This window comes from Diplotaxodon limnothrissa, linkage group LG15 (assembly GCF_057381915.1).
Source record: "Diplotaxodon limnothrissa isolate DT_005_m linkage group LG15, D_limnothrissa_male_GT1.1, whole genome shotgun sequence".
In the NCBI taxonomy this organism is placed as follows: domain Eukaryota; kingdom Metazoa; phylum Chordata; class Actinopteri; order Cichliformes; family Cichlidae; genus Diplotaxodon; species Diplotaxodon limnothrissa.
This window is the reverse complement of record NC_140610.1, coordinates 41254600-41279229: the sequence shown is the minus strand read 5'-3', so window position 1 is coordinate 41279229 and position 24630 is coordinate 41254600. Positions and strand designations below refer to the sequence as shown.

General features: G+C 40.3%; 2 protein-coding genes across 3 annotated transcripts; one reads left to right on the top strand and one right to left on the bottom strand.

Moving 5' to 3' along the window:
- The first annotated feature begins 6395 nt into the window (after positions 1–6395).
- On the top strand, positions 6396–11052 carry LOC146618022 (afadin- and alpha-actinin-binding protein-like). Of its 2 annotated transcripts, none has more exons than XM_085372880.1 (13): positions 6396–6414; positions 6634–6785; positions 7001–7204; positions 7397–7507; positions 7638–7773; positions 7904–7979; positions 8823–9003; positions 9200–9356; positions 9656–9792; positions 10060–10233; positions 10340–10457; positions 10662–10812; positions 10917–11052. In XM_085372880.1, the coding sequence occupies exons 1-13, from the start codon at positions 6396–6398 to the stop codon at positions 11050–11052; spliced, it is 1752 nt and encodes a 583-aa protein (XP_085229006.1). The 2 variants fall into 2 exon arrangements, with proteins under 2 accessions (XP_085229006.1, XP_085229005.1); XM_085372879.1 differs by having other exon boundaries at positions 8823–9006.
- Positions 11053–12466: 1414 nt separating this feature from the next.
- On the bottom strand, positions 12467–24413 carry LOC146618021 (vitellogenin-1-like). Its single transcript, XM_085372739.1, has 34 exons — positions 24337–24413; positions 22772–22792; positions 22505–22656; positions 22168–22419; positions 21929–22090; positions 21700–21848; positions 21464–21626; positions 21216–21373; positions 20970–21135; positions 20738–20863; positions 20425–20643; positions 20124–20341; positions 19935–20032; positions 19721–19845; positions 19549–19650; positions 19322–19441; positions 19040–19229; positions 18764–18857; positions 16832–17017; positions 16605–16725; positions 16323–16527; positions 15571–16241; positions 15286–15378; positions 15093–15173; positions 14816–15019; positions 14569–14711; positions 14354–14489; positions 14158–14281; positions 13901–14081; positions 13731–13825; positions 13510–13604; positions 13223–13388; positions 12967–13128; positions 12467–12883 (listed from the first exon to the last, which is right to left on the bottom strand). Exons 1-34 carry the CDS (start codon positions 24374–24376, stop codon positions 12792–12794), a joined length of 5310 nt encoding a protein of 1769 aa, XP_085228865.1. The 5' UTR covers positions 24377–24413; the 3' UTR covers positions 12467–12791.
- Positions 24414–24630: the final 217 nt, after the last annotated feature.

Sequence of the window (24630 nt, the reverse complement as noted above, 5' to 3'; positions counted from 1 at the left end):
AGTGAGTCGTGATTATACTGGCAAAACACACAATTTGTGTTACAGTAGTCACACTTACTCACCTTAGCCCTCATAGGAGTCATAGCACTACACACCCTACAACAGCAGCATCGTCCTACTTCACTGAACCCTTGTGCTTTTCTGTGTTCGGCCTCAGATTGTCGACTCTGTGCCTGCAGAAAGGAGAAATTTGACAACTTTAATTTAGGGCATGTAAACCTCATATACGAAACTCCAGAGGTCCTGCCGGCAAGCAGCTCCACAACATCAGCAGCAGATGTGTATCGGTGTTTTGGAGAGACACACTATAAGCAGTTAGTGGTAGTTAAAGCAGCAAAATTGGATTATTGTAGTATTTGGATCATGCAGTTACTCCGTATAGCTAAGCTGAAGACTTAGACTTAGTTACTGAATCTGTCTCTTTTTTTGTGTCTTTTCTGCAGCCTTGACTGTAGTTGTGATTGCAGCTTGTTCTGACCTCATTTCAGCAAGTATGACAGCCCTCTAGATTACAACCTTCAGCATCCTTTTGATCTTTGTTTTGTGACCAGCAGGAACAGGCTGAGGGACTGAGGATGTGGCGTCCCCCCCCTCCCGCCGCCTGAACTCAAAGCAGAAGACAGATAATAACTGTCGTAGTCCCCAAACACTATTTTGAGGTCTGTAACATGTGCAAATATAGCTGGGAATATATGATTTTTGTACAAAGAAAGCAGCTGGTAATTTTAAAGTCGTGTGAAAAGTTTTCACGGTGCTCTATGCTGTCCTGTGAAAAACTAACGCTACCCCGAGTGTTTGCACAGGAATTACGAGGGTGGGTAGCCGCTTTCTGCTGATAATCAAATACACTCGACTAATTGGTTATCAGCAAGTATGAGCGCCTTTATAAAAGCAGAGATTCTGACAGTTTTCTGGTTCGGAGCATTGCGGTGTGTTGACACAGTGTCACAGTCTCCCCAGAAAATTCACCCCAAGGTCAGACCATGCAGTGCTCAACCCAAGAGCTACATCTGAGACTCTTCGGGCTCCGTTAACATGTTAAATGGAAAAGTTCATGACAGGACAGTTAGAAAAAGACTGCACCGGTATGACTTGCTTGAAAGTGTTCACACGAGAAAGCCTCTTTTCTCTCAAAAGAACATTGCAGCATGGTCTGTGTTTGCAAGTTTCATCCAAACAAACCGCAATACTTCTGGAACAATGTCCTTTGGATGGACAAAACCAAAGGGAGATGTTTGGCCTTAATGCACAGCGCCACATTTGGCCTAAATATAACAAAGCACATCAGCAGAAACACTTCATTCCAACTGTCAAGCATGGTGGTGGAGGGGTGATGATTTGGGCTGATTTTGCAGCTGCTGGATCTGGACACCTTGTTGTCTTTGACCCTATCGTGAACTCCTCTGTATGCCAAAGTATTCTAGAGTCAAATATGAGGCTATCTGTCCAATAGCTAAAGACTAAAAGTGGCTGAAAGTGGGTCATGCAAGAGAACAATACACAGCAGCAAATCTAAAACAGAATGACTGAAAACTGAAATGTTGTTGTTGAAAATTAAGAGAGCTCTGCTAAACAAATGCCCACAAAGCTGACTGAACTAAAGCAGCACTGTGCAGAAAATTCCTCTGCAGTGATGTGAGAGACTCGTAAAGTCATGCAGAAAACAACTGCTTCAAGTTATGGCTCCTAAGAATTCTTCTAAAAGTTATTTAACTGTGGAGTTTAGTTGTTCAGATGATTGCACAGTGTCCTATGAAAACGTTCTTTTTCACATGACTGTATGTTTTTGCAAATTATAACTTTTGATTTGTTATAAGTCACTCAGTTTTCTTCCCTGTAAAACTTTAGCAGCTCATTAAGGGGTGTTGGTCACAACGAAGCCCAGGTAACGCTACGAAGCATGTAAAGAAGATGCCTGAAAAGATGAACCCCCACACAGTCAGCCCTGTGAACACAATGATGAACCTGGTAAAAAGAAAGTTACATTAGAAATAATTACAGACTGTTATCTTTAAGAAATCCAGGTTTCTGTGAGTTTTAGACTCACAGAAACATCTGGTGTCCTTGGAGGAAGTCCACTAGATCTTCTTCAAGAGAAAGTGAAGACTGATTGATATACTGTAAGAAAAACAATGAGGAGAGATGGAAAGGGTCCACACTGCTTTAATGAGGATTATGAGAAGAGAACACACTAATATATATAGGCCAGCAGAACTTATATTTATGTAATAGGTGGTTAGGAACAGTAAAATATTGTATTACTACTACTTTGTATTTCCGCTGTGCACATTTCACAGTGAAGCATATGAACAAAAAACAACACTTGAATTGAGATTTAAGGACGTAGTGAAATGTACTCACTGCCATCTGGTGGAACATTAGAGACAGTTATTGCTCCAAATACAGAGTGAAAGCACCGTCAGCTGTGAAATGCTGTGTATGCTACCAAAGCTAATGGCTGCACAACATTGGACACAATGCTGTTTACTTCAGCGTTGTGTCCACTGAGCTTGTTTCCTAGTGGATATTATTTCATTTGAAAATAATACGTCTGAAAGATTTATTATCTAAAGGGTAATTTATCAATTTGCTGTCAGAGATTGCCTAATTGTTAGTGGAGCTGTTCCTGTAGTTCCTCCATGGCAGTCTCTGGGGTCCTTGAAGAAAGTGGCATCAATCATGCGGGAGAGGAGAGATTCCCAGTATGGCACTGGATCTTGAGCGCGTCTGGCCCACAGTTCAGATCAATCCTGACACACAGATGAAGATCCCCCAATCTGCTCCTGTGGTCCTCTTAAGCACATCCATCATCCTTTTAACAGTTAGTCTCACCACACAAACTACTGTGCACCATGTCACAAATCAGACTGTACATAAAAATAATCTGACATGCAGATAAAAAATAATATAAAGACTATAATTAAACCACGAGAACAAACGTCAGCTTTCTTTTTACCTAAACACAGCGTTTGCTTAGTTTATTGGGATCCAGTCACCCTGCACATACGTGAAGTCTGATCAGGACTCATAGTACTTCTTTCTCAACTTTTACTTGCGTGTGCATTTCTGTGGGGAAATACATTTACAAACACTCCAGAAGGGGGCGATCTTCAGCACATTCCTGGCCACTGGCAGCGTCGTTGCTGCAGTGATTGGATCTTTTGTGGCATCTCAATGAACAAAGAGGATCCCTAAACCCACCCAAGTTAAACCTAATTATGGTGGTATTTCTTGCATACCATGACATTTGTTTTTGTTTTTTTTGTATTTTGAAGGTAAATGGATGCTAAGAACAGATAAGCCTCTCTCATATTTGAAACTGACCAGAAAACACATTTATAAAGCCAGGGAAACTTCACTCCAAATATAAATGCGTGTAACAGATATTTGTACTCATTTCCCATTATCTTGTACATTTCTGGCTTCTTTTCACATGGTAACCTAAAACCTCTTTTTATGTGGGTGGTGGCAGTATGATTACCGGGGAGTGGTTAACATCTCGGTCCCGGGGGACAGGGCTGAAGAGCTGACATTGATGTCTTACTCAGATGGAGCCTCAGCTGCTACTCTCTGCCATCAGATCCTAATGGCTTTATTTAAAATTCAAAGGGGAGACACTCTGCAATATGACTCTCTTCTCTCATTCAGCCACTCTCATTTTCTTTCTTTCAATACAACAGGGAAAAGGTTGTGCATGAATCTTCTATTTGAAAGTTAATGTGAAGTAAGAGTTGTGATAGTTTTGTATTCTCCAATAATTTTTATTTATTATTATTTTTTTGACATTTTGACTTTTTTTTAAATTAGTTTCTGTGTTAAAAAAATCTGATTATTATTTTTTAAATGATTAGCTTTTATTTTTGTATAGAGGGCTTATGTCAGATTTATGAAAATCAGTACAGGTGTTATAATAAAAACACAGAACTTTTTGAAAGCAGTTGACTCACAGACTTGTAGACATCCAAAGTCTCAATAAACATGTGCATCAATGCCTCATTGGGCATTATTAGTTGTAATAACACGGTGACCAAACCAACAAGTACTAAAACTAAAGATATTTTCTTTATATTTTATTTTATTTTTAAAAGCCTTTTTTACGTTTTAGTTTAGTTAACAAAACTGCCTTTTTCACCAGGTTACTATAGTTAACTAAAAAGCATTTTAGTTAGGTCCCAACTTCAATGAGTGACTGATTGCTTCCTAAAACTACAGAAAACCAGTGCGTGAAAAGGCTGTGTCCTTGCAGGCTGTTTAGAGAACAAATATGCAGATAGGGCAATAGGATGAACAAATATATCATTATTTAGTTATTAATCAGGATTAACACTTAATCAGGATTGGGTATATTACAAAAATAGTGTCTGACCCAAACATTGCTTTTGTAATATAAGAATGTCTGTTTTGTCGTTTTGATCATTGTAACTACAATTTGGAGTATTAATTCTACTTTTCCTATAGACATTAAAGTTAATGTGATATGATAATTTTGTTCGTACGATGGTGAATGCATCTGATTACAGAATAATCCCACTATTCACGAAAATGTGCTCCTTCTATAATTAAATCTCCCTCTTATTGCTGAACACTAAATTACTAAATAATAATGAAATAAATAATGAATATATATATATATATATATATATATATATATATATATATATATATATATATATATATATATATATCACTAACATTGTGTATTATAATAAGTGTAATAAATAAAATAAACACTTGCTGTTGAAGCAGATAAAACGCCAAGAGCCAATCACAATAAGCCATGTTTGGTTGCTAGACAACGAGTGGGCCAATTAGCGCTATGCTTGGAGTGCTTGCGGTGGCGTACACTGTCATTAGGAACGACGGGGCTTAAGGAGACGGTCCGGTGCGAGCTGCATTGGAGAGATACGTGTCAAATTGTATCGTAAGGCAAGTGAGTTTTGTTTCCTCATGATGTAAACATTTAAAACACCAACTGTCGAGGCTACCTAACTTGTTCGTCCGGCTGTGGTAGCCCTCCGGCTTCTGTTTTCGCTGTTCTGCGGTGGTAGCGCTCCGTGGACAACGTTAGTTTAGCGCTGACGGCTGGTGAGAAACCCGAATAACATTTGCTTTATTATGCTTTATTTATTTATTTAATTTCATCGGCAAACCTTAACGTTAGCTAAAATAATGCGTGACTGGACACTTTACTTACCTGGGATTTTTGAGTTTCCAATAATTAGGAACACCGACTGCGCAGTTATGGTGTAATAAATCCTTCATTCAAACGGCCAATAATCTTCATTTCCAATTTAAATAATTTTAGAGATGTTTTTAATTTAATATAGCTGCCAATTTTGTAAAGGGATGTAGCTGAACTTTTAATTATATCATATTATATTATACTATTATATGAAGGAAAGATTTACTACAGAGAGCTTTAGCTTCCACCCGGTAAACATAAACAGTGCGGCTTAGTTTAGTTTCTGCTGTGATCCCATCAAGTTCTCCGGTCTAAAATTTCAGTGACTATTTTATGTTATTTCACCATTACACTGTAAACACATTCTGTCAGGACTCAGTTTGTGAATGGTGACCTAATGAGCTAAAGGTTAGTACTTGTTGAGTAGTCTATATAAGCCGGGCCCATGCTCCTCAGGCTTTGTGGCTGAAGGCTTGCCATCTGTTTCTGCAGACTGATTAAGTATCACTGAAACCAAAGGTAGGTCCCCTAAAAGTCACACTTCTCATAACAGATGGTGATAAGAGGGAAAAATGTCTGAGTAAGAGAAATATTTTTAGGTCTCACTCTGGTACAGTAGCTGATGTCTTGTGAAGCGCTGTAAAAGGATGTTGTATGTTTGAAGTAGTGTCAGTGCACACTGTTTATTTTGTTAGAAGGAAATACTTTCCTCACATAATTTTTTTCATTCATGTTTTTGAACGTGAATGCCTGCAGACAAACAAGCATGTTGTCTGTCTGGGATTAGTCTAATCAGCTGATAAGCACATTGTGATGAGAGGATCTCTTGTGTCCCAAACCGTAACCTGTTAGATACTCAGCCTGCACTGACAATGGTTTGATAACAAAAGCTACATTGTTAGATTTGAAGCTAAACGTTTTAAATAAACACACTGTGGGGTAACTGCGAGTGCGCTGGATGTTTTCTGTGTAGCTTGTTGCCACTGATAAGTGAATAAATCACTTATCCTCAGACCGTGCTCTCTAGCTTCATGCCTCCATCTCTCACCACTGCCTCCCAAATCCTTGTAATCCAGACGAGTTGAATCGCTGCTGTTAATCTGATCGTCTATTTCAGGAGCAGGCTGCGTAGGTGGATCCCGTGGCGAACGTTGCCTGTCCTGCAAATGCAGTAGATGATCCAGAGACAAAGCCTGAGGTCTGCACTGCAAACATGCCAGAGTCCTCCCTGGGTGAGTTTTGACGTCTTTAAAGGCCACTGAATATATATCAGTGCAGTGTTGTACCTTCAGTTCTGAATGTCGACCTCGGCTTTGCAGTAAAGAACACTTAATTGATAAATATGATTGATAAAAGCCATTTTTAGTGACACCTAGTAAATGTATTGTTAGACACTGAATCAGCGTAGAGTAATGTACAATACTTAACAGGCTTCTTTCTTTCTCCACAAGTCAAGGACGGTCGCAGCAGCTCTGTTGAATATGGAGCATCCCCCTTGAGACAGTTTAGCCAATCATCACTGCTGCTGCACAGAAACTCCTACATGCTCAGTACCTTCTGCACAGAGCACAATGTGCAACAATGTCTGTCACACATCAATCAGGTTGGTAGCCTTGCACATTACCACAGCTGTTACTGATGTTAGGTGCCCTATTGAAACGTGTACATGACTGCAGTCTCCTGGGTTTGTCTTGTACTGCTAAAACAAATTAGCCTTTAAAGAAAATCTTTATTTGAATGAATGTTTTCAGGGACACAAGACAGAGAGAATTTGTGTTAGTCCTCCTTCACACTTTTCCCTTTGCTCTGCCTTTAAAGGAAATATCTTCTCTTGGCCTCCCACCAGTTTGGACAGAGTCGGGCGACAGCTCAGAGCTGAATATTGTGGCTGTGCTAAATTGCATGTATGACCTGATTCAGCTGCAGCGCCGGGGCCTCAGAACCCTTGAAAGCATGGAAGTGGAGCAGCTTAAATCTAGCAGCAGTATCGATCACCTGCAGCTCACCATCACTCATCTGAAGGTACACTAGCTCACCTGAAAAACACAGGTAGCATTATCTGTGGTAAAGCAACGTGCTGTTGGTGAATTGGCATTAGAGTGTTGTTTCTTCCTTTTATTTCTGAAAAAACATTGTGATGTGCATCCTTTTGTTAAGCTCTCCAAAACACTTCTGGTCTTTTACTGAGTTCCTGCCCATTGTATTATTTTTTAGGAGCAGCTCGAACTCTCTAAAAGAGAAAACACGGGACTTCTTGAGAGAGAACGGCAGCTGCAGCTGAAAGCAAAAAGTTTGCAGAGCTGTCTGAAGAATGAAAAAGAAGAGGTATTTTTATTAAGTGCTGCCACAGACAGTGTGAGACCAATCTGGCTTTCATGGTCTGGTATTTGGGTTTCAGGAGAAAGGGCGCCAATTTTATTAGAAGTCACAGTTTCTTTTATTCACAATCCCCTAGGTTCAAAAGCTTCAGAACATTATTGCAAGCCGGGCCAGCCAGTACAATCACGAGATGAAAAGGAAGGAAAGAGAATTTAACAAACTGAAGGAACGACTGAATCAGCTGCTGGTTGACAAAAAGGAGAAGAAACAGGGTAAAATCCTCTTTACATCATTCGTTGCATCAATAGTTAATTCAATGTCTTGTGTGTGAGAGGTGAAACTTCTTTCCTTTCAAGTCTCAGAATTTCTTATTTTCCCACATTTGTTCTCCGGGCTCTTCAGCCATTGATGTATTAAACAACATTGGGAGAGCTGATGGGAAGAGAAGCCTTTGGAAAACTGAAAAGACAGAAGCAAAGTAAGTTCACTTCTTTTATATGTCAAATCTGGGTTTTGACTGCAAAGAATCAAGTTAAATTACTAACATTTAACTGTTAGTGTGAAGATTGATTGTATGTGTCAAAGTTATAGAGGTTCAGTCTGATACTGCCTTAGTCACATGATCCTAGAGACTGGGCAAAATGCATATTCTCCAACTAATTCTTGAATAGTTGCAATTTTTTAAAATTTACTGGTTGCAGTGTTGAGGCACAACCTTTACTCCGAGTGCCAAAATTCTCAGTTTCCAGTTTGTGTTGCACCTTCCACAGTTTAACTAGCACTCAGTGAGTAGTTGGCAAGTGTTTGCAGACAGCCTGACAGCTACAGTAACCGCGGCTATCTGCTAGTGACCAAATTAATCATAAGGTGGTCTTTGGTGCATCACTGCATACCTCTTTGTGATTATGTTCACCTATTGACCAGCAACCTCCAATAACCACTCGCCTAGAGACACTGGTGTCTAGACCTGTGTGACTAAGATGACTGGAGAGTGGAAAGTTGGCATTAGAGAAATGACCCCTCTGCTCAATCTTCTTTGTTGCTTGCATAAACTCTTAGTAAGGGTGGCCAGTGGCACTCTGAGAACCCTAGATACATAGGTGAACCTTTTTTGGATCAGAGACACTCCTCTATGTTAGTCGCTATACTTTGGAGCCTCAAACAAGAAGCAGATTAGTGCCTTTGTCAGTTTTCTAGGTCACTCTAATGAACATTTTTGGCAGCATGAACCTCAAACATGGCTGGCACTAATCTTGGATGTTTCCTCTTAAATTGAGCGCAACTGTCTAACTGATAAGAGACCTGTGTTTCTCTTCATAAGGCATGAAGGGGAAATGTATAAGACTCTGCTGAGCGACTATGACGCTCGCCACAGAGAGCTCGTGCTGGAAAATGCAGAGCTGAGGAAAGTGTTGCAGCAGATAAAAAAAGACATGGTGTCCATTCTAAGTTCAAGAAAACCAGCTGCGAAAAGCGACAAACCTGAACACAGTGGCGTACAGGTAGTGTTTGATCACCTTTTGTATACTTTGTATTTTTCTTTTGCGACTCTTCCGTCACATTTTAAAGCCGCTGATGACATTTCCTCGCAATTTCAAACAATCAGCCTCCTTCTTTGTTTCACTTAGTCGTTCAAAAATGTTTGTTAGATGTGCTACCAGGAGACTGGAAAATGTTTGATTGATTTATTCACTCCAGGCCACATCGGAGGAGGAAGAGGAAGAGGAAGAGGTGTTCGATTCCAGTAAGGAAAGTGTAGAGCTTTATTGCTTTCATGCCCGGGAGAAACTGACCAACAGTATTCGTCTCCAGTGGAGGAGACTTAAGAGCCACGTGGAAAGACTGGACAGCCAGGGTAAAATACTGTGACATCAACGATTCCTCACTAATTCAAATAATTGTTTAAATTATTAACTGAAGCCTCTGCTGTGATTGCTCAAAGAATTAAAAGTCAGTATTCACACATGGACCTGTTATGTTTTTTTGTCTGTTAAAATCAAGAAATGTTATGAGCTGATTGGAAGCAAAAGATAATGAATGGTTTGAATATTTTATATACAGCGGCTCTGTCACTTTGTGTTTGATGTTTACTTACTGTTCCTTCTTGTTGAATTCAGTATTTATAAGACATGTTTATTTGGGCTTTTTGCTTAGCATCCTTGGTTCAGATGGTGGAAAGCAAAAACACTGATGCTGTTCCACAAGAGACTCAGGAGGAAGAGATGGACAGACTAAAGCTGGAGATCCAGCAGTGCAAAGACTTTATTCAAACACAGCAGCAGCTCCTGCAGGTACGGGTGAATTAGCCCTGAGGTTGTGTGGATTTAAAAGCTGAAATTTGCACACACAGAGAGAAAGTGTCTTTAATATTTATCGGTGTTGAGTGAAAGGAAAATACATTTACCAAAAACAGGATCAGAGATGTCTGCTACTTCTCACGTTACTCTGGAATGAACACCTGACTTACTGTTGTTTGTGTTTTGGTTGAAACTCATTTTGTTTTATCAATAATCAATAAATTGTTGATTAATTCATCCACGTTCCTTTCTTTCCTATAGCATCAGGTAAGCTCTGCATGTGATGAGGAAACCGCATCCCTGCTAAGCAATTGCTACATGCTTCAAGAGAAGGAGCGCCTCGGGGACGAGTGGAAGACTCTGGAGGAGCAGAGGAAGATCTTTGAGAGGGAGAGGAAGAACTTTACAGAGGCAGCCATCAGACTGAGCCACGAGGTGATTAAAAACAAATATTAGTTTACATCTTGTGCAAAGTTGTGTGCATATGACAGGTAAGATGCTTGAACTGTTTTTAAAACCTTTTTTTGGGTTCATTTTGCAGAGGAAGGCCTTTGAGGAGGATCGGGCAACATGGCTCAAACACCAGTTTTTAAACTTGAGTCCATTTGCAGACTCAAAGAAAACCCCATTGTTAAAATCTAAAAGTGCCTTTTTGATATGTGAGTCTCTCAGTTTTCTATCAGTTTCCCTAAAATGAAGAGCAGCAGTTGCTTTAGATGGTTTGAAAATGTTACGTATTGACAGGAGTTGAAAAAAGGAAAATATATCCAAATAGACTTATGTTTCTTTTTAAGTTTCTTTTTAAGTGATGAGTAATTTCCATCAATTCCAGCAGTCATTAAATCAGCCTCTTTTTTCCCCAGCAGCTGAAACAGAGGCGGCTGTGACGGTGGCTCCAGAAAAGCTCATCAAATGTCCTTCAGACACAGCCTCCCCCACACCCAGGTGTGTCGCGCTCGCGTCGGCTTCCACCACTGACCTGTGTCGCACGCTTTGCTTTATCCCAGAAAACAGGTGTGGTTGCTTTATGTGTACCACAGTTTCTGAATTAGTAATAAGCATGGCATAATGTACCTGCATGAACTTAATTTGAAGTTTTCCCCTCAATGTGATTGCAGCTCAGTGCAACCAAAGACAAACGGGGAACATGTGGAGGAATCGGGCACGTTTTGTGGAGATGTTTTCGTCCAGCACCAACAGTGGGAGTACAGCGAGGACCACACACTCTCACAGGAGAAGAACAGCTCCATCTGAAGCCAAAAACTCCGTTCACTTGAATCAGACGTATCATGTCCAGTGTTTATGTCTGATGCGTCTGATGGGTGGATGCCAAAGGCCCACAGATGGACTGTAAAATGATTAAACAGCTTAAGAAGGAAAGAGCGTTAAGAGTGACGTTCTGGTTTGCTGGATCTGTATTAATGTACTGCATATAGTATGTAGTTAGTTTACTTATTTATGGTACTGTAAATCATAAATTGGCATATCTTACATTTAGATGCTGCTGATGCAATATGTGACAATATGTGACTGGGTAAATCAAATCAAGTATGCCGGCTCTGTTTACAACACTGAGAATGTGACTGAGTGACAGCTCATTTTTCCAGTAAATGTTGCTGTTAGGTTTGTAACAGGTAGTTTATCTGCTGCTTTGAATAGGAAGAATGTAACATCTTGCACAATTTACATATTATGTAGGAGATAGTGACTTTAGTCCACTGTGACGTTAATATGATTTGTCATGAAACAATTTGTTTCTTTAATGTCACTTTTCTTTTAGGAGCTTTGTGTTGACAGGTGGCCGTTATTTTCCTCTCAAATGTTAAATGACATGTTCATGTTCACGCTCATTATAGTTTTGACTTCTATCGGGGAAGTAATCACTGATTTTTTTTTAATCATCACTGCCTCTCCTGGTTCCCATTCCTCTGTGGTGGACTGAGACTGGAAAACAAAATGCACTATAAGAAGAATACCATGGCACCAATAATTATAGCCATTCAATGGGTGTGTTTATTAAGAGGTAAAATAAAATACTTTATCTATATGAATAGAATACACTTGGTTTTGTATACTAAACACGGCATCATTCATTAATGTGTGTTTCAATGTTCTTCCTTTGCACAAACTGAGTGCATACAAAACTTCTGTTGACTTTAGGACATCACTATGTGTGTGTTTCTGAATCACTAGTTCATTCGAAGTCAACAGTAGAGGTGGACGGATTGATCCAAATAGTTTCGACACCAATGCTGGTATTGGTATCAGATCAATACTTTGTTTCTATCCTCTTAAGTTCAATTTCATTCATAGCCTAAAGCACATTTAAACAACAGAAGTTGACCCAAAGCTCTTTGGAAACAGGCATATTTACATTCCATGTCCAAAAAAATCTTTCAAATTACACAAAAAGCTGAAAGGTGTGTTTTAGTGGCTTAAGTAATTATTGTGCAAAGTAAAAATCACAGTAGAAGTCTTTAAAAGGCGTTCAGAATTTGCAAAATGATTGTGATGTATCTAATAAATGATAACGCACTGCTCTTCTCTACATAAGCTGCCTTTATATGTTAGTAGTCCCACTATCAGTGTTTGGATCGATACCAAAATTTGGAGAATTACACAACACTTGTCATCTGGCATGTGCAAATTAATTGCAGTCACCACACTGTATAAGGGAAGCATTTATGTGGATGATATCACAGAAAGCAGGGAAGTGGATGGAGAATATGGATCACTTATTTAAGCCAGAAGGAAAACTGGCAATTACTGAATTTATATGGGTGCGTTCAGCTTCACACTTTATTTCACAGATGATCTCATTTCTATTGTCTCTGTGTTACAATAAATGTAATAAACAGTCTTATTCGGTACAGATTTTCCTTTTGAAATTCGCCAGAGTTCATTTTTAGCTCAGTAAGTTTATCTGGAGATTCACTTTATTTAAAATAACATTCAAAACATACATGTAATGTCTGAGACTGACAGTGCTGTTGTTAAGCACACTGAGCTGTGCAGGTGCAGGCGAGGTGACTCTCCGTAGTTTCCATCAGGTCCACGCTCTTATACACGCTGGAGGGGCTGGAACCTGCGGACGTGAAGGGAGCAAAAATAATTAGAAACTCCGTGTTTTTCTCCACGATGTTGCATTTTTAATCTTTGTAGACTCACCAGCTGGAAGGCAGTGGAAGCCAACAGTGACGCTGGTGGTGCGCACAGGGAAGCACCCAGGCATGCAGCGCAGTACAGGGTCGACAGAGTAGCACTTGGAGTTCTGAGCTTGCATGTTTCCCTGCTTCTCCAGCTGCACCGATTCATGCCTCATACGGCACTCTGTAACACAGCAGGGATTTTAGGGTTCCTGATAGATTCAGTATATTATTCTTTAGAAGACTTGCCATGATTACATCAGATATCTTTGTCTTACCAGTGGCGTCTCTGCAGTTCTCAGCTGGCAGAATCCAAGAATGAGCAAAGCTCACTGCTGTCGTGGCTATCCATCCAGTGGGTGTGCGATACTCCTGCATGGTCTCCCCGTCAGCCTTTCCGCAGAGCCCACAAGTCTTCCCCTTCATCCAGTCCACAACTTTAATCTGCATCATCGTAGGATCACGTGATTAATCAGACGTCAATTTGAACTGAATTTCCATCTCGCTTGGTCTTTTTCGTTTTTCCTTTTAAGCTCATAACCAAAGTTATCAGTTTTGCTTTTACCTTCCATGACTTCTTGTCAAAGTAGACTTCATGAAGACCAAAGCTAGCTGCATACACAGAGATGCCTTCGCCACTTTGTTTGATCTGGATGTCAGCTGTAAGACAAAAAGGTTCCATGATTACTCTCGTTTTTTCAACACAAAGATCTGGGATAAAATTTGATCGTAGGTTTGATGGTAGTTTGCAAAATCCGATTCAAAGGTTTTAGACTGCATAGAAACCTCGGGGATAATGATAGGGCAGCTTGCTCGTGAGTATTTCCAGCCCGTTCACATCCACAGTCACACTGGTTCTCCTCTGATAGAGGTCAATGTCTCTGCACGAGAAGAAATAAAAAGACTCAGTTTTGTCAAAAACCAGAGTTTCTTTCGTGTTTTTAATGAAATCTTACATGTGAGCAATTTTCACACTGATCTGCTTGTGTTCAGTGCGATCCTTCCTCAGTAGAACGATGAATTTCAGCTCGTCTGTGCCGTCCTGTGCCAGAACCTGATAGCAGTTTGAGGGCATCTCGTTCTTTAATTTCTCGTTGTTGAATGTGGTCAGTGTATTGCCGGTGAAGCTACATTCAACTGAGGAGGGGGAAAAATGATGTGTCAGAAAAGGACACAGCCTGTCCACGTTTAAATGACAGGCACGAGCCATTACCTGCGCCAGCCGCAGCTAACAAGTGCTTGACCTTTCCAGAGACGTCACCGAAGGGAGTAAGATCTTTGATCTCGTTACTTGGCAGAGTGATGGGAAGATGCAAAGCCCGCTTATGAACAGTGCTCTGTAAACAGAATAATTATTGTGAGAAAAATCAAAACATATGATTTTGAAACAACAACTTTGCTGTTCGTACTCTCGGTGTTTTCCAAATCAGGTCGATGATCTTGTCAGATACTACAGCCACAGTAAGCGAGAGCTGCTTGTCGCTGTTTCTGTCCTTTTCCTGAATCAAGCCGGCTGGCATGTGAGCAGAAATGTACTTATACATCCTGCAAAGGAATTTACAGATATCAGATGGTTTCATATTGTCTGTATGACATGCGTGACAGTGTCTGTGAAGTTTCATACGTCTTTGCACAATGCTTGAGATCAGACGGTAACCGATTCCAGTCCACCTTCAACCGAGCTGCAGGGTTTCGACCGACAAGACCAGTTTCCGCTGTAATCGCGGTGTCATGTTGGTTGCATTCTGCTCCCCAGTTCATTTTAGCCTAGAAAGAACAAATCGAAATGACAAATGGCAGAAAGGTTTAGGTTCGTTTTTTTCGTGCTATGCTTAGTTCAACATCCAAAAATAAGGCGGACAGTGTCTCACTTTGACTTTGTGCATGCTCAACACGGCTCCATCAGCACAGAGCCTCCAGTTGTTATCAGGAACAATGTCATCTAGAATGATCTGAAGTCTGCTGGTGGTTTTGTCCATGTAAGCAATGAACTGGTATCCCTGCTTCTTCTTGTCAGCTTTAACAGCACGGAAGATCATGCCAAACACGGCAGCTTGACTGTCAAGGAACCGCTTCTGTGGGGACAACTATTCATGTGAGTACATCCATAAAATCCCTCGCCGGAAAGAAGATTTGACGGGATTTGACCTTATGTTGGATAGCGTCCAAGCTTGAGCCACTGCTTCTGCTTCTGAAAACCTCTGATGATGTGGCTTTAGAGGTGTGATGCTACAAGAATGCCATATAGTGCCACGCAAAAGACAACACAAGTTACCACCTGTGCAAACTGTACAATGTGCAGTATTGTCATACTTCAAACATGGTGTAAATGGGTTCTCACTGGAGTCTTGTGACCCTTGTGGTTTTTCTTGTGCTTCTCTTTGTGTTTCTCTTTGTGATTCTCCTTCGATTTGTGGCGATGACTCGCAGGTTGCTATGAAGAAACATTTTGTCAGCAACCACAGTGGCCATATATACTCAGATAACTATGAGATTTCAAATCAATTAAAACTATAGATAGAAAACAGAATATTAATAAAATGCTGACTTATACAATATAAATATTCAAACAGTAGTAGTGACAGCTCAAGCGGCTCTTTGTCTGAATATAATACAGCATGTTTACCTTTCTGTGGTGCACACTGTAGTGAGAAGAGCTTGAACTAAGACTGAAGAGCGACGCAAAGCTTGATGCAAAGCTGGACTTGGAAGTACTGACAGAGGTGGAGAAGCTGAAGCTGCTGCTTCTTTTGCTTGTGCTGCTGCTGCTTCTACTTATGCTGCTGCTTCTACTACTACTGATACTGCTGCTTCTACTACTGCTACTACTACTACTACTGCTGCTGCTACTACTGCTGCTTCTGCTGCTACTACTTATGCTTCTGCTGCTTCTACTACTACTGCTACTGCTGCTGCTACTGCTGCTGCTACTCCTGCTACTACTACTTCTACTACTACTGCTACTACTACTACTGCTGCTGCTGTAACGTCTTTTCACCAACTGGACTTGTTGAGCAGTTGCATCAATGGTCTTCCTGCTAGAATGGGATGAAGAGCTGGAGTTAGAGGAAGAGGAGCTGCCAGGAAGGCGAGAGCTCCTGGAACTGGAGGACGACGAGGAGGAGGACATGGTGCTATTCTTCTGGGTAGAGGCCAGGATTTTGTGGAGCTTCATTAAGACTGGTGTTTCCTCGGGGATTTCTTCTTCTCTAAGGGTGATGTGTTTGATGATCTTCTGTGCAGCCTTACTTCCAAGTTGAACCTCTAATTCCAGTCTCTCAGCAGCTTCACCTTCGACTGAAAGCATCATCAGTTAATGCGGTTAGCAGCTAATTTCTGCACTGTGTCACTAGAAAAAGCACTTTTCTAAGTTCTTACTTGGTATGACAGAAAAAACAGCAGAGTGCTTTCCAGCCAGTTTATACACTGCAGCATCCCCCGTGTGAGCAGTGGCAATCTTGAGACAGGCCTTGAGTCCAGCGTTAACAGTCTGAGCGCAGTACTTCTTCTTACTCTTCACCATTTTAGATTTGATGTGCCTGCCAGCTTTCTGACGTTGAGAAATGAACTCTGCGGATCTCGACTATGAGGAGAAAGTATGTAAATTACATAAAAAAGACACAATATTTTTTTATATCTCTAAAACGGTTTTAAATTCACCTCATTAGCAGCATCAGAAGAAGTGTTATTCGATATAAGAATCTGTCTTGGGTTGGCAGGGATCACAGGAGTGATACTTTCTCCCGAAACAGGATTTCTTACCACAGCAAAAGTCTCAACCCTGTTAAAGAGAAGCAAGGATGAACCGTAATCATCAGTGCAAAGGTAAAAGCATCTCAGAAGCGATGTTTAAGAATATGCAATAAATTAAAGATGTCATGGCTTACTCCACAGCGGTAATGTTTTCAGGCACTGAAACAGGAAGAGCTGTGAAGTTTAAGTAGCCCTCATTGATGTTAAATGTGACTTCAGTTTTGGCAGGTGCGATGGAGTAGAGTTTGGCTCTTGATACCATGACAGCCTGGAGTATGGCAGTGTTTATCCCGAACACAGCAAATGTGTTCACAGCCGCACTAGAAGAGGAGGACAGTTGAACATTATATTACATTTGTTGGTAACACGTCATAATACAGCCGGCGCCCAAGAGGTTAATTCCCCTAGAAATAAGTGGAATTTCCTTATATTATACCTGAAATTACAATATAATTATATTTACCAACAAATACCCAGAGGTAGACTCAGTTGCATAAGGGTAATAATTTAAGTTTTTTACAAGAAAATAATAATTACACTGTTAGTAATTTTACATTATGCACACGTACCTTTAATCTGCATGTAACTTCAGGTATTTTAGAGGAATGGAGACATAAATCATGCAAATTATAATGTGAGTAATTTTAAATAGTACAGAAATACCTGCATCACTCAGGTCGCTTGCACACAGACTCTATTCAGACCTTTTCTTTGCACTACTTCCAACCTGTTTGCAACTATTTTGTTGTCTAACGTGCGCCTTTCCCTTATTTTTGTATATATCCCTCTTGATTGTATATATTCCTGCTGTACACTATTTATATTTTATTTTGGCACAAATAGTGTGGAGCATCTGCAATTTTGTTGTACATGTACAATGACAATAAATGGCTATTCTATTCTATTCTATTCTATTCTAATATCTTTAAATATTGCTTAAGAAAATTCAAGTAGTGCGTATCTTTGAGTATTTTACAGGAAAAGAGACACAAATTGTACCTTAATTTTTTTTAATTTTAAGAAAACAAGGAAATTCATGGATAAGTAACTTTAAGTAGTATGCAAGTAGTTATAAGTATTGTGTTTCCAGGAAAAGACAAATTGTACTGTAAGCAATTTAAACAGTACAGAAGTAGCAATAAAAGTGAGTAAGCAGTGTGTAACTTTGGTTATTTTGCAAGAAAAGAGACACAAATTACACTGAAAGTAATTTTAAATAGTCAAAGGAGCTTGGAAAGAAAAGCGTCTGGACTTCTTTAAGTTGCTTGAAGACGTTTCACCTTCATCCGAGAAGCTTCTTCAGTTCTAAGGTCAAATGGTGGAGAGTCCCAGATTTAAACCTAGTGGGAGTATCCCCCCACAGAGGGACAAAAGGACCCCCTGATGATCCTCTAATCGCCTGAGCCAAGGTGTGAAACTGGGTGTGGGTCACAATCAGCCAGGGTTTCGGGTGTGTTCATTGTGAAACCTGGCCCCACCTTGTCATGTGAATTCCTGAGGTCAGATGGCCCAGGATGTGAGTGGGCGTTAAGGCGTCTGGGGAGGGATCTCAAAAGGGAACTCTCCACCATTTGACCTTAGAACTGAAGAAGCTTCTCGGATGAGAGGTGAAACGTCTTCAAGTAACTTAAAGAAGTCCAGACGCTTTTCTTTGCAAGCTCCTTTGACTATGATGACCTGGATGACTGAGAACCTTCACAGTCATTTTAAATAGTACATGAAGAGTTTTGAGTAATGCATAAGTAATTTTAAGTAGTGCGTAACTTCAGGTATTTTACAGAAACTGAGGCACAAACACAAAATTAAGCCATTTTCAGTGGGGAGCTTCCCCATCTCACACTGCAGGTACCTGCTGTATTTTAGGTTCTCCAACCATCAAGTAGCTTAACTTTGCCTTTTTACATTTCAGTATTCATTATGCTGGTGTGAACCATTCAGGTAAAATAATTTCAGGTAAAATTCTTGGAAATTCCCACTTGATTCCAGGGGTAGAATTAAACCCTTAGTTATGTGCTGTGTTATAAAGTATTAGCCATTTACTATTGTAGCGACAGCTATTGCCCCACCTTGGTGTGACCTTGGTAGTAATGTATATGTCTGCCTTGAGAAGGTATCTGAGATAAAAGTCTTCTGGCAGAGCTGGAGTTGTCGTGACTTTGACTAAGAAAACAGAACAGAAAAGTTACTTTTCTGCACATTGTTATGATATTTCCACATTAATTTATTAAAAGGAAGTTTGCAACTTCTTCTTTCTTTGAAAGAAGTTTAAAAAAATGCTCAAAACTTTTAAAGAAGTTTTGGTGTTGATGGAAATATTAGGTCGTTAAGTAATATTCACTCACTTTGACCACGAACAGCAGCCACAGCAGCAGTGTACAGACCGAGCTCCATGGGGAAACCAGCTATAGTAGGCATGATATGTCTCACCTCATTAGCCAGCAGAGGCTTAACAAAGCGCCAAGTAGGACCAGACTGCAGAGCCTTGAAAACATCTCTACCAAACGTGTCAGCATCATTATTGCCAAGGATGAGCTGCAGGGGAAGAATATTTTATAAATATTGCGTCTTGCAAAATCGTGATTAAACTGATCTTTAGGTTGATGGGTTGTTTGTTTAAATCGTACATTAAAGGTGTTGCCAAACCAGTTTTTGTCAAAGTCAACAAAGGCAACTTCTTGTCCAAAACACTTGACGTAGATGGAAGTCAGGGGTTTGCTGTTGGGTGCAGACTTCCAGTGAGAGAGCTGTAGAGAGAGAGATGCAGTCCAGCTGATCACTAGTCTTCTGTTTCATTTTGCAGATAGCAGATAAGATGTCCCTGTCGTTCTTGTAACTTTATGGTGTTGCTTACAGCCTTAATGACATGTTTCATCCTGGTGACCCTGTCAGCACTATCAAAAACTGCTGGGTTTTTCAGAAAAGCCTCCTGTAGTCCCCCAGTTCTTACTCCCACCTAGAAAAAAAAAGACAAGTAACTTTCAGGTTAGTTATTAAATATCTGGACTGATTTCGGTTTCCTTTACCTCCAGAATGTCAGCAGCAGCTCCAGCAAAGAAAGCCTTGATCCTAGACGTAATAGATTTGGGCATGATGGTGGCAGCATCATTGATGTAGTAAGCAGTCGCAGCAGCACCAAGCATAAAGGGACCTAACAGAGAGTTTAATGAGATGCAGTTAAACATTATTAAATCGAAAATAAAGATCCAGGTTAGTTAAACCAGGCACGGCGATTCTCACTGTTATAGACGTCGACATGGATGGCTTTGCTGAAACGTGAGCTCAGTTTGTCCAGGTTTGGGCCCAACATTCTCAGGCCAGCTTTGCATGCTGCAGCACTGCAGTGATAACATGAAAGAGCTCACTGCAGGATGGATCAAATCACAGAGATTTATCCGATTGTGACGAAGGATTAGAAAGCACTCTTACACTGAGGCATAAATAACGCTGGTGCTCCAAGTCAGGGACTTCATGTGGGAGTAGGTGAAGCTTGCTACTTGCAAATTTGTATCTGTCTTCACAATATGAACAACAGCTGACACCAAACTCATTGAAGGTTTTGTGTCAAAGAGCACCATGCACGCAAGCATGCGGATCTCTGCATGAAGAGTCTTGTCCCCGTAGAGCTGAAAGGCTAAATACTGGACCTAATGTATGAGAGAACGCAGACTCAGTGTGGAGCTTTGTGCAAAACTAGAATGATCAGGAAATCTCTGCGTTGATAATTCACCGTTTTAGGCTCCTTTTTGGCGATGTTCCTCAAGGCCATCATGGCTTCAGCATGAACTCTCACTGGCAGTGATGAACCTAATTTACTATGTAGGGGCAGCATCTTTGTGATTGTCTTGAGGCTAGAAGGATGCGCAGCATTTCCCAAAGCCTTCACAAACAGGATGATGTCCTCTGTGTTTCCATCTTTCAGAGCCTGTGCAAGAAGGTCTTGAATGGGCTGCAAGAGCAAATAAGGAAGTAAATCACCCGTTCTCTCATTCTTAAATGTGTACGTGATTCTAAGGCAGCATGTAAGGTCAATGTTATATTACCTGTATGAGCTTAGCAGGACAGGAAGTCCTCTCATAGCAGTGTTTGTAAATCATGGTACCGTAGCCAAGGAATACAATCTGGCGCAGAACTGGGTTTCTCGCGATGCTGCTTTCCTTTGATAGGCTCTAAAACATCACACAGAGTTAAGAGTATCAGAGTTAATGCAAAAACGTCCCTTCTTACTCTGGACAAAATAACTTGACTTCACTAGATATGTTGAGATTTACCGACCTCGATGACCTCAATGGCCTCGGTGGTTGCTGTCACCATGTGAAACGAAGTAATCAAAGCCTGAACGGCTTCAAACACAGTTATGGTTTCTGCTAGGTATTTCTCTTTGATAAATCTCAGAGCATCAGGATTTCCCACAGCAGGAATGGCGTCCATGATCCATTTTCTGAAACAATAAAAAGGAAGTTTGCCAAATTGTGCAAATATCTTTACATGATATTTTAAACATTTAATCAGTGAAATCACCTGTGGGCAGAACTCCCTGAGTGTTTGCTCCACAGGTTCTCCAGAGTTTCATTGGAGGCTGCACGGAGGAGTTGAACAAACTTCAAAAATTCCAGAGGTGCATCTTCATGAACTTTTCCTAAAGCCTGTTTGACCAGGTGATTCAGAGTGTCCTCGAGCTAATGACACAGGGGTAAACAGGATATCACCGAGCACGGCACAGACTTTTAATTCATGCCTTAGCAATAATCTCTTAATTACGACAATACCTGAGACTCTATGTCGCTGATATTGAGGAGCAGAATGGGTAACTGAAGAAGCTCAGTGGAGAATTGATATGTGAGATTTCCACGGTGTGGATACTGAGCCAGGGGTGGTGGTGTAGTGGGTGCATAAGGGGGTGTTTGAACCTCAAGGAGCATCAAGGATTGCCTTGAATGTGGAAAGAAAAGTTCATTTACGTTCTTTGAATCAATTTTTGTATTCACAGTTGTTATGGACATACTTGGTCTCCATATGGGCAGCTCCATGCTGCTCGCTGAAAGGTGAGAACTGGATCAGCTCATGGACCGATGCCTCCTTGATCTGGATGCCATTATCGAGTGGTTTCATGATGTAACTGTATGATGAAACTCCTTTCAGGTTTTTAGTGTCCTGTAAGAACAAAGCTGTTGCTTGTCATGCATCCCATCACTTTCACAGATGTTTCCTGATATAAAATGTGTAAAACCTACCTCCTGGCACTTTCCACATTTCTCTGTGTATGCTAACCCCATGTCTTTAGTTATTCTTTCTTGACAGTGGTTCATATCTCTGGTCTTTCTCAGATAGACACGTTCAGCCTCTGTGTCCTCAGTGATGGAGTAAAGTGTCTTGCACACACCCTGAGTTCCAGCCTATAGAGCAGCACACATATTCAGTAGGGAGATTCAACTTCTTGTCACACACAGGTTTATAAAGATCTTTCACCAACCTCCTGCAACTCGTAGACATTTTGTGTCTTTTTGATGTTGAGCTGAAAGACATTCAGGATACCTCTGTAGATGTTAAGCACTGTTGTTGAGACGGTTTCAGGGGCGAAGACTTTTCCCACAGCACCATTGACATACTCAAACTTAATGGGAGTCGTGAGCTCAGCTTGGAGGGCTGAAGTCAGCTCAGTTGCTGGGATAAAAGGATCCTCAGGCCAAATTCCACTATACTCCTGGAGCTCAGGTTCCTCAAGCTTTCATATAAGAGTAAGGTTTAATTCAATTAGTATACATGTAAAAGGTAAATGACTGCAGCTTGTGCAGGATTTTGATCTTTACCTTAATGAAGTATGTGTTCTGGTCTATAGCATTGATGCTAACTTTGCTGCTGATATTTAGTCCAGCTCTCGCTGAACCTTTCTCTAGCAGGCCCGCCAGGAGCAGCGCCTCATACTTGTACACGTAGGTTTTACCAGCTTCAAAAACAGGATCTGGAAGAAGTCAGTGAATGTAATTTATATGACTCATTTGTGAAATTATATGAACTCTAAACTCTAAACCAGGCCTACAGTTTTTGTTTCACAATGAACACAGTATTAAACTTACCTTGATGTTGAAGATCACCAGCTGTAAGAAAATAAGAAAGAAATCAGTAATACAGCGAGTAAAATCTGAAACTATTACAACATTTGAAAACATAGTTTGCATTTTGTTTTACAAATTAAAACCAGAGGTAAAAGGAAAGCAGTGCACTGTAAATGTTAAAGGCCGAACATTGTGATTATACAAACCACTAATTCAACCCCAAATCTCTTAAGCATGTTTCAGAACTGAGCCAGACAGAGACTCAAAGCACAAAGAGATTTAGAAAAATCTGTTGAAAAAAAGAAAACACACAAAAAAAGAATCTGAATCCACAAACAATGACAAAACATATGAATGGGCTTGAATATGCTTTTCAGCAGTGTTTATATGTTATGATTTATATTTACTGCATGTTCGCTCCAAAGACTCTGCTCTGAAATTTCATTATAATTGTGTACAATAAGACTTCTATTTTAATTCAGATAATGAAGTAGTAAAGATGAGCAACTAAACCAAATGATATGCAAAGTTTTGCTGGAAATGGAAATTTGAATGTCTTTGAATGTTGTGGTGGAATTTTCTGTTAATAAAGTCTGCAACAAGGTCAGCTGTGGTCAAGCCGCTTTATTTACTGCATGCAGGAGAGCAAACGCACATCAAACATCACAGTTCTACAGTCATGAAAGCTTTGTCCTTGAGGCGTCACAGGTCTCTTTTATACCCTCACACACAAAACCCTGCATCTTTTCAGTTACAACTATTTTTCATCCCCCGACTGTTGCTGGGCAGGAAAGACTTCCCACTACCTATGCTCCAGGAAGCACCTGGACTGGTCTTCTTGGGAATTTTGTCCTTCTACACCTTAACAGTCAGTAGATACATAGTGAAACATCGTTAAGCATAGCTAAGCAGTTACACCTGGTCATATTGAAACACACACACCCTTCATCTAAGAAACAAAAGGTTATACAAAATCCTACAGTGACTAAACACCTGAATCGAAATGTGAGGATAAACTAGAATTTTCCCCATTACAAAGTCACACTGTACAAAACTTAGCGGTTCTTTGTGAGTAGAGTCTACAGTAGCTGACAAACTGACCCATTTTAAACTGATCTTGATCATTTGAATTGATTTTAGTTATTAAAGTGAGCTAAAATGCTTTTTCATTTCTAGTTCTAGGTTTTAGCTCCCTGCTTACAAGAAAAGTTGAACTGCTGGGTCTGTATATATTAAAATTCACATAAAGCACCAAATATGTAACAAACACGCAGCATGTTTTCTGTTACATATGCCTAAAAATGAAAACCTTTTTTTAAAAGAGGCATAAACCCACTACCAATTTATAACAAGTACATAACTATAATTTGTCTTTACCTACATTCAACTCAATTCAAATGTTATTTACATTTCACCAAATCACAACAACAGTTGCTTCAAGGTGCTTTTTATTGTTGGGTAAAGACCCTACATTACACTGACATTACCATTCAACGCATAATCAATAAAACTCCAAATATGAAATCAGCATTATTTTTGAACATATTTATAAAATAGCAAAGTTTTGCACAAACATCATCACTCACCCACAACGGCCAGAATCAGGGCGAGCACGAGCGCTCTCATTGCTGACAGGGTGGTGCTGGTCTGCAGAGTAAGCAGCCTTTTAAAGGGAAATTTGTGCTGACAAATTGCACGAAGGTATGATTCAAACCCCTGGACATTTGATCATTGCACTCATATATCAGTGAATGAAAAGTCAGGGTCACCTGCCCTTGTTCTCTTCAAATATGGCAGGCTAAGTCCTGACGTGATGTGTAGAAATTTTCATTGCGTTTCAGTCGAAAGTAAAACTGAAAAATAGAATTTTTTTCACAACA

Excerpts from the sequence above, each read along its gene's own strand:
- LOC146618022 (XM_085372879.1), top strand. Across the intron at positions 9,793-10,059 it reads CACAGCAGCAGCTCCTGCAG|CATCAGGTAAGCTCTGCATG; the intron begins GTACGGGTGAAT and ends TCTTTCCTATAG. Across the intron at positions 10,458-10,661 it reads TAAAAGTGCCTTTTTGATAT|CAGCTGAAACAGAGGCGGCT; the intron begins GTGAGTCTCTCA and ends TTTTTTCCCCAG.
- LOC146618021 (XM_085372739.1), bottom strand. The coding sequence starts at position 24,376 with ATGAGAGCGCTCGTGCTCGCCCTGATTCTGGCCGTTGTGG. Across the intron at positions 22,793-24,336 it reads CCTGATTCTGGCCGTTGTGG|CTGGTGATCTTCAACATCAA; the intron begins GTGAGTGATGAT and ends ATTTTCTTACAG. Across the intron at positions 20,864-20,969 it reads AGGCCATTGAGGTCATCGAG|AGCCTATCAAAGGAAAGCAG; the intron begins GTCGGTAAATCT and ends GTGATGTTTTAG.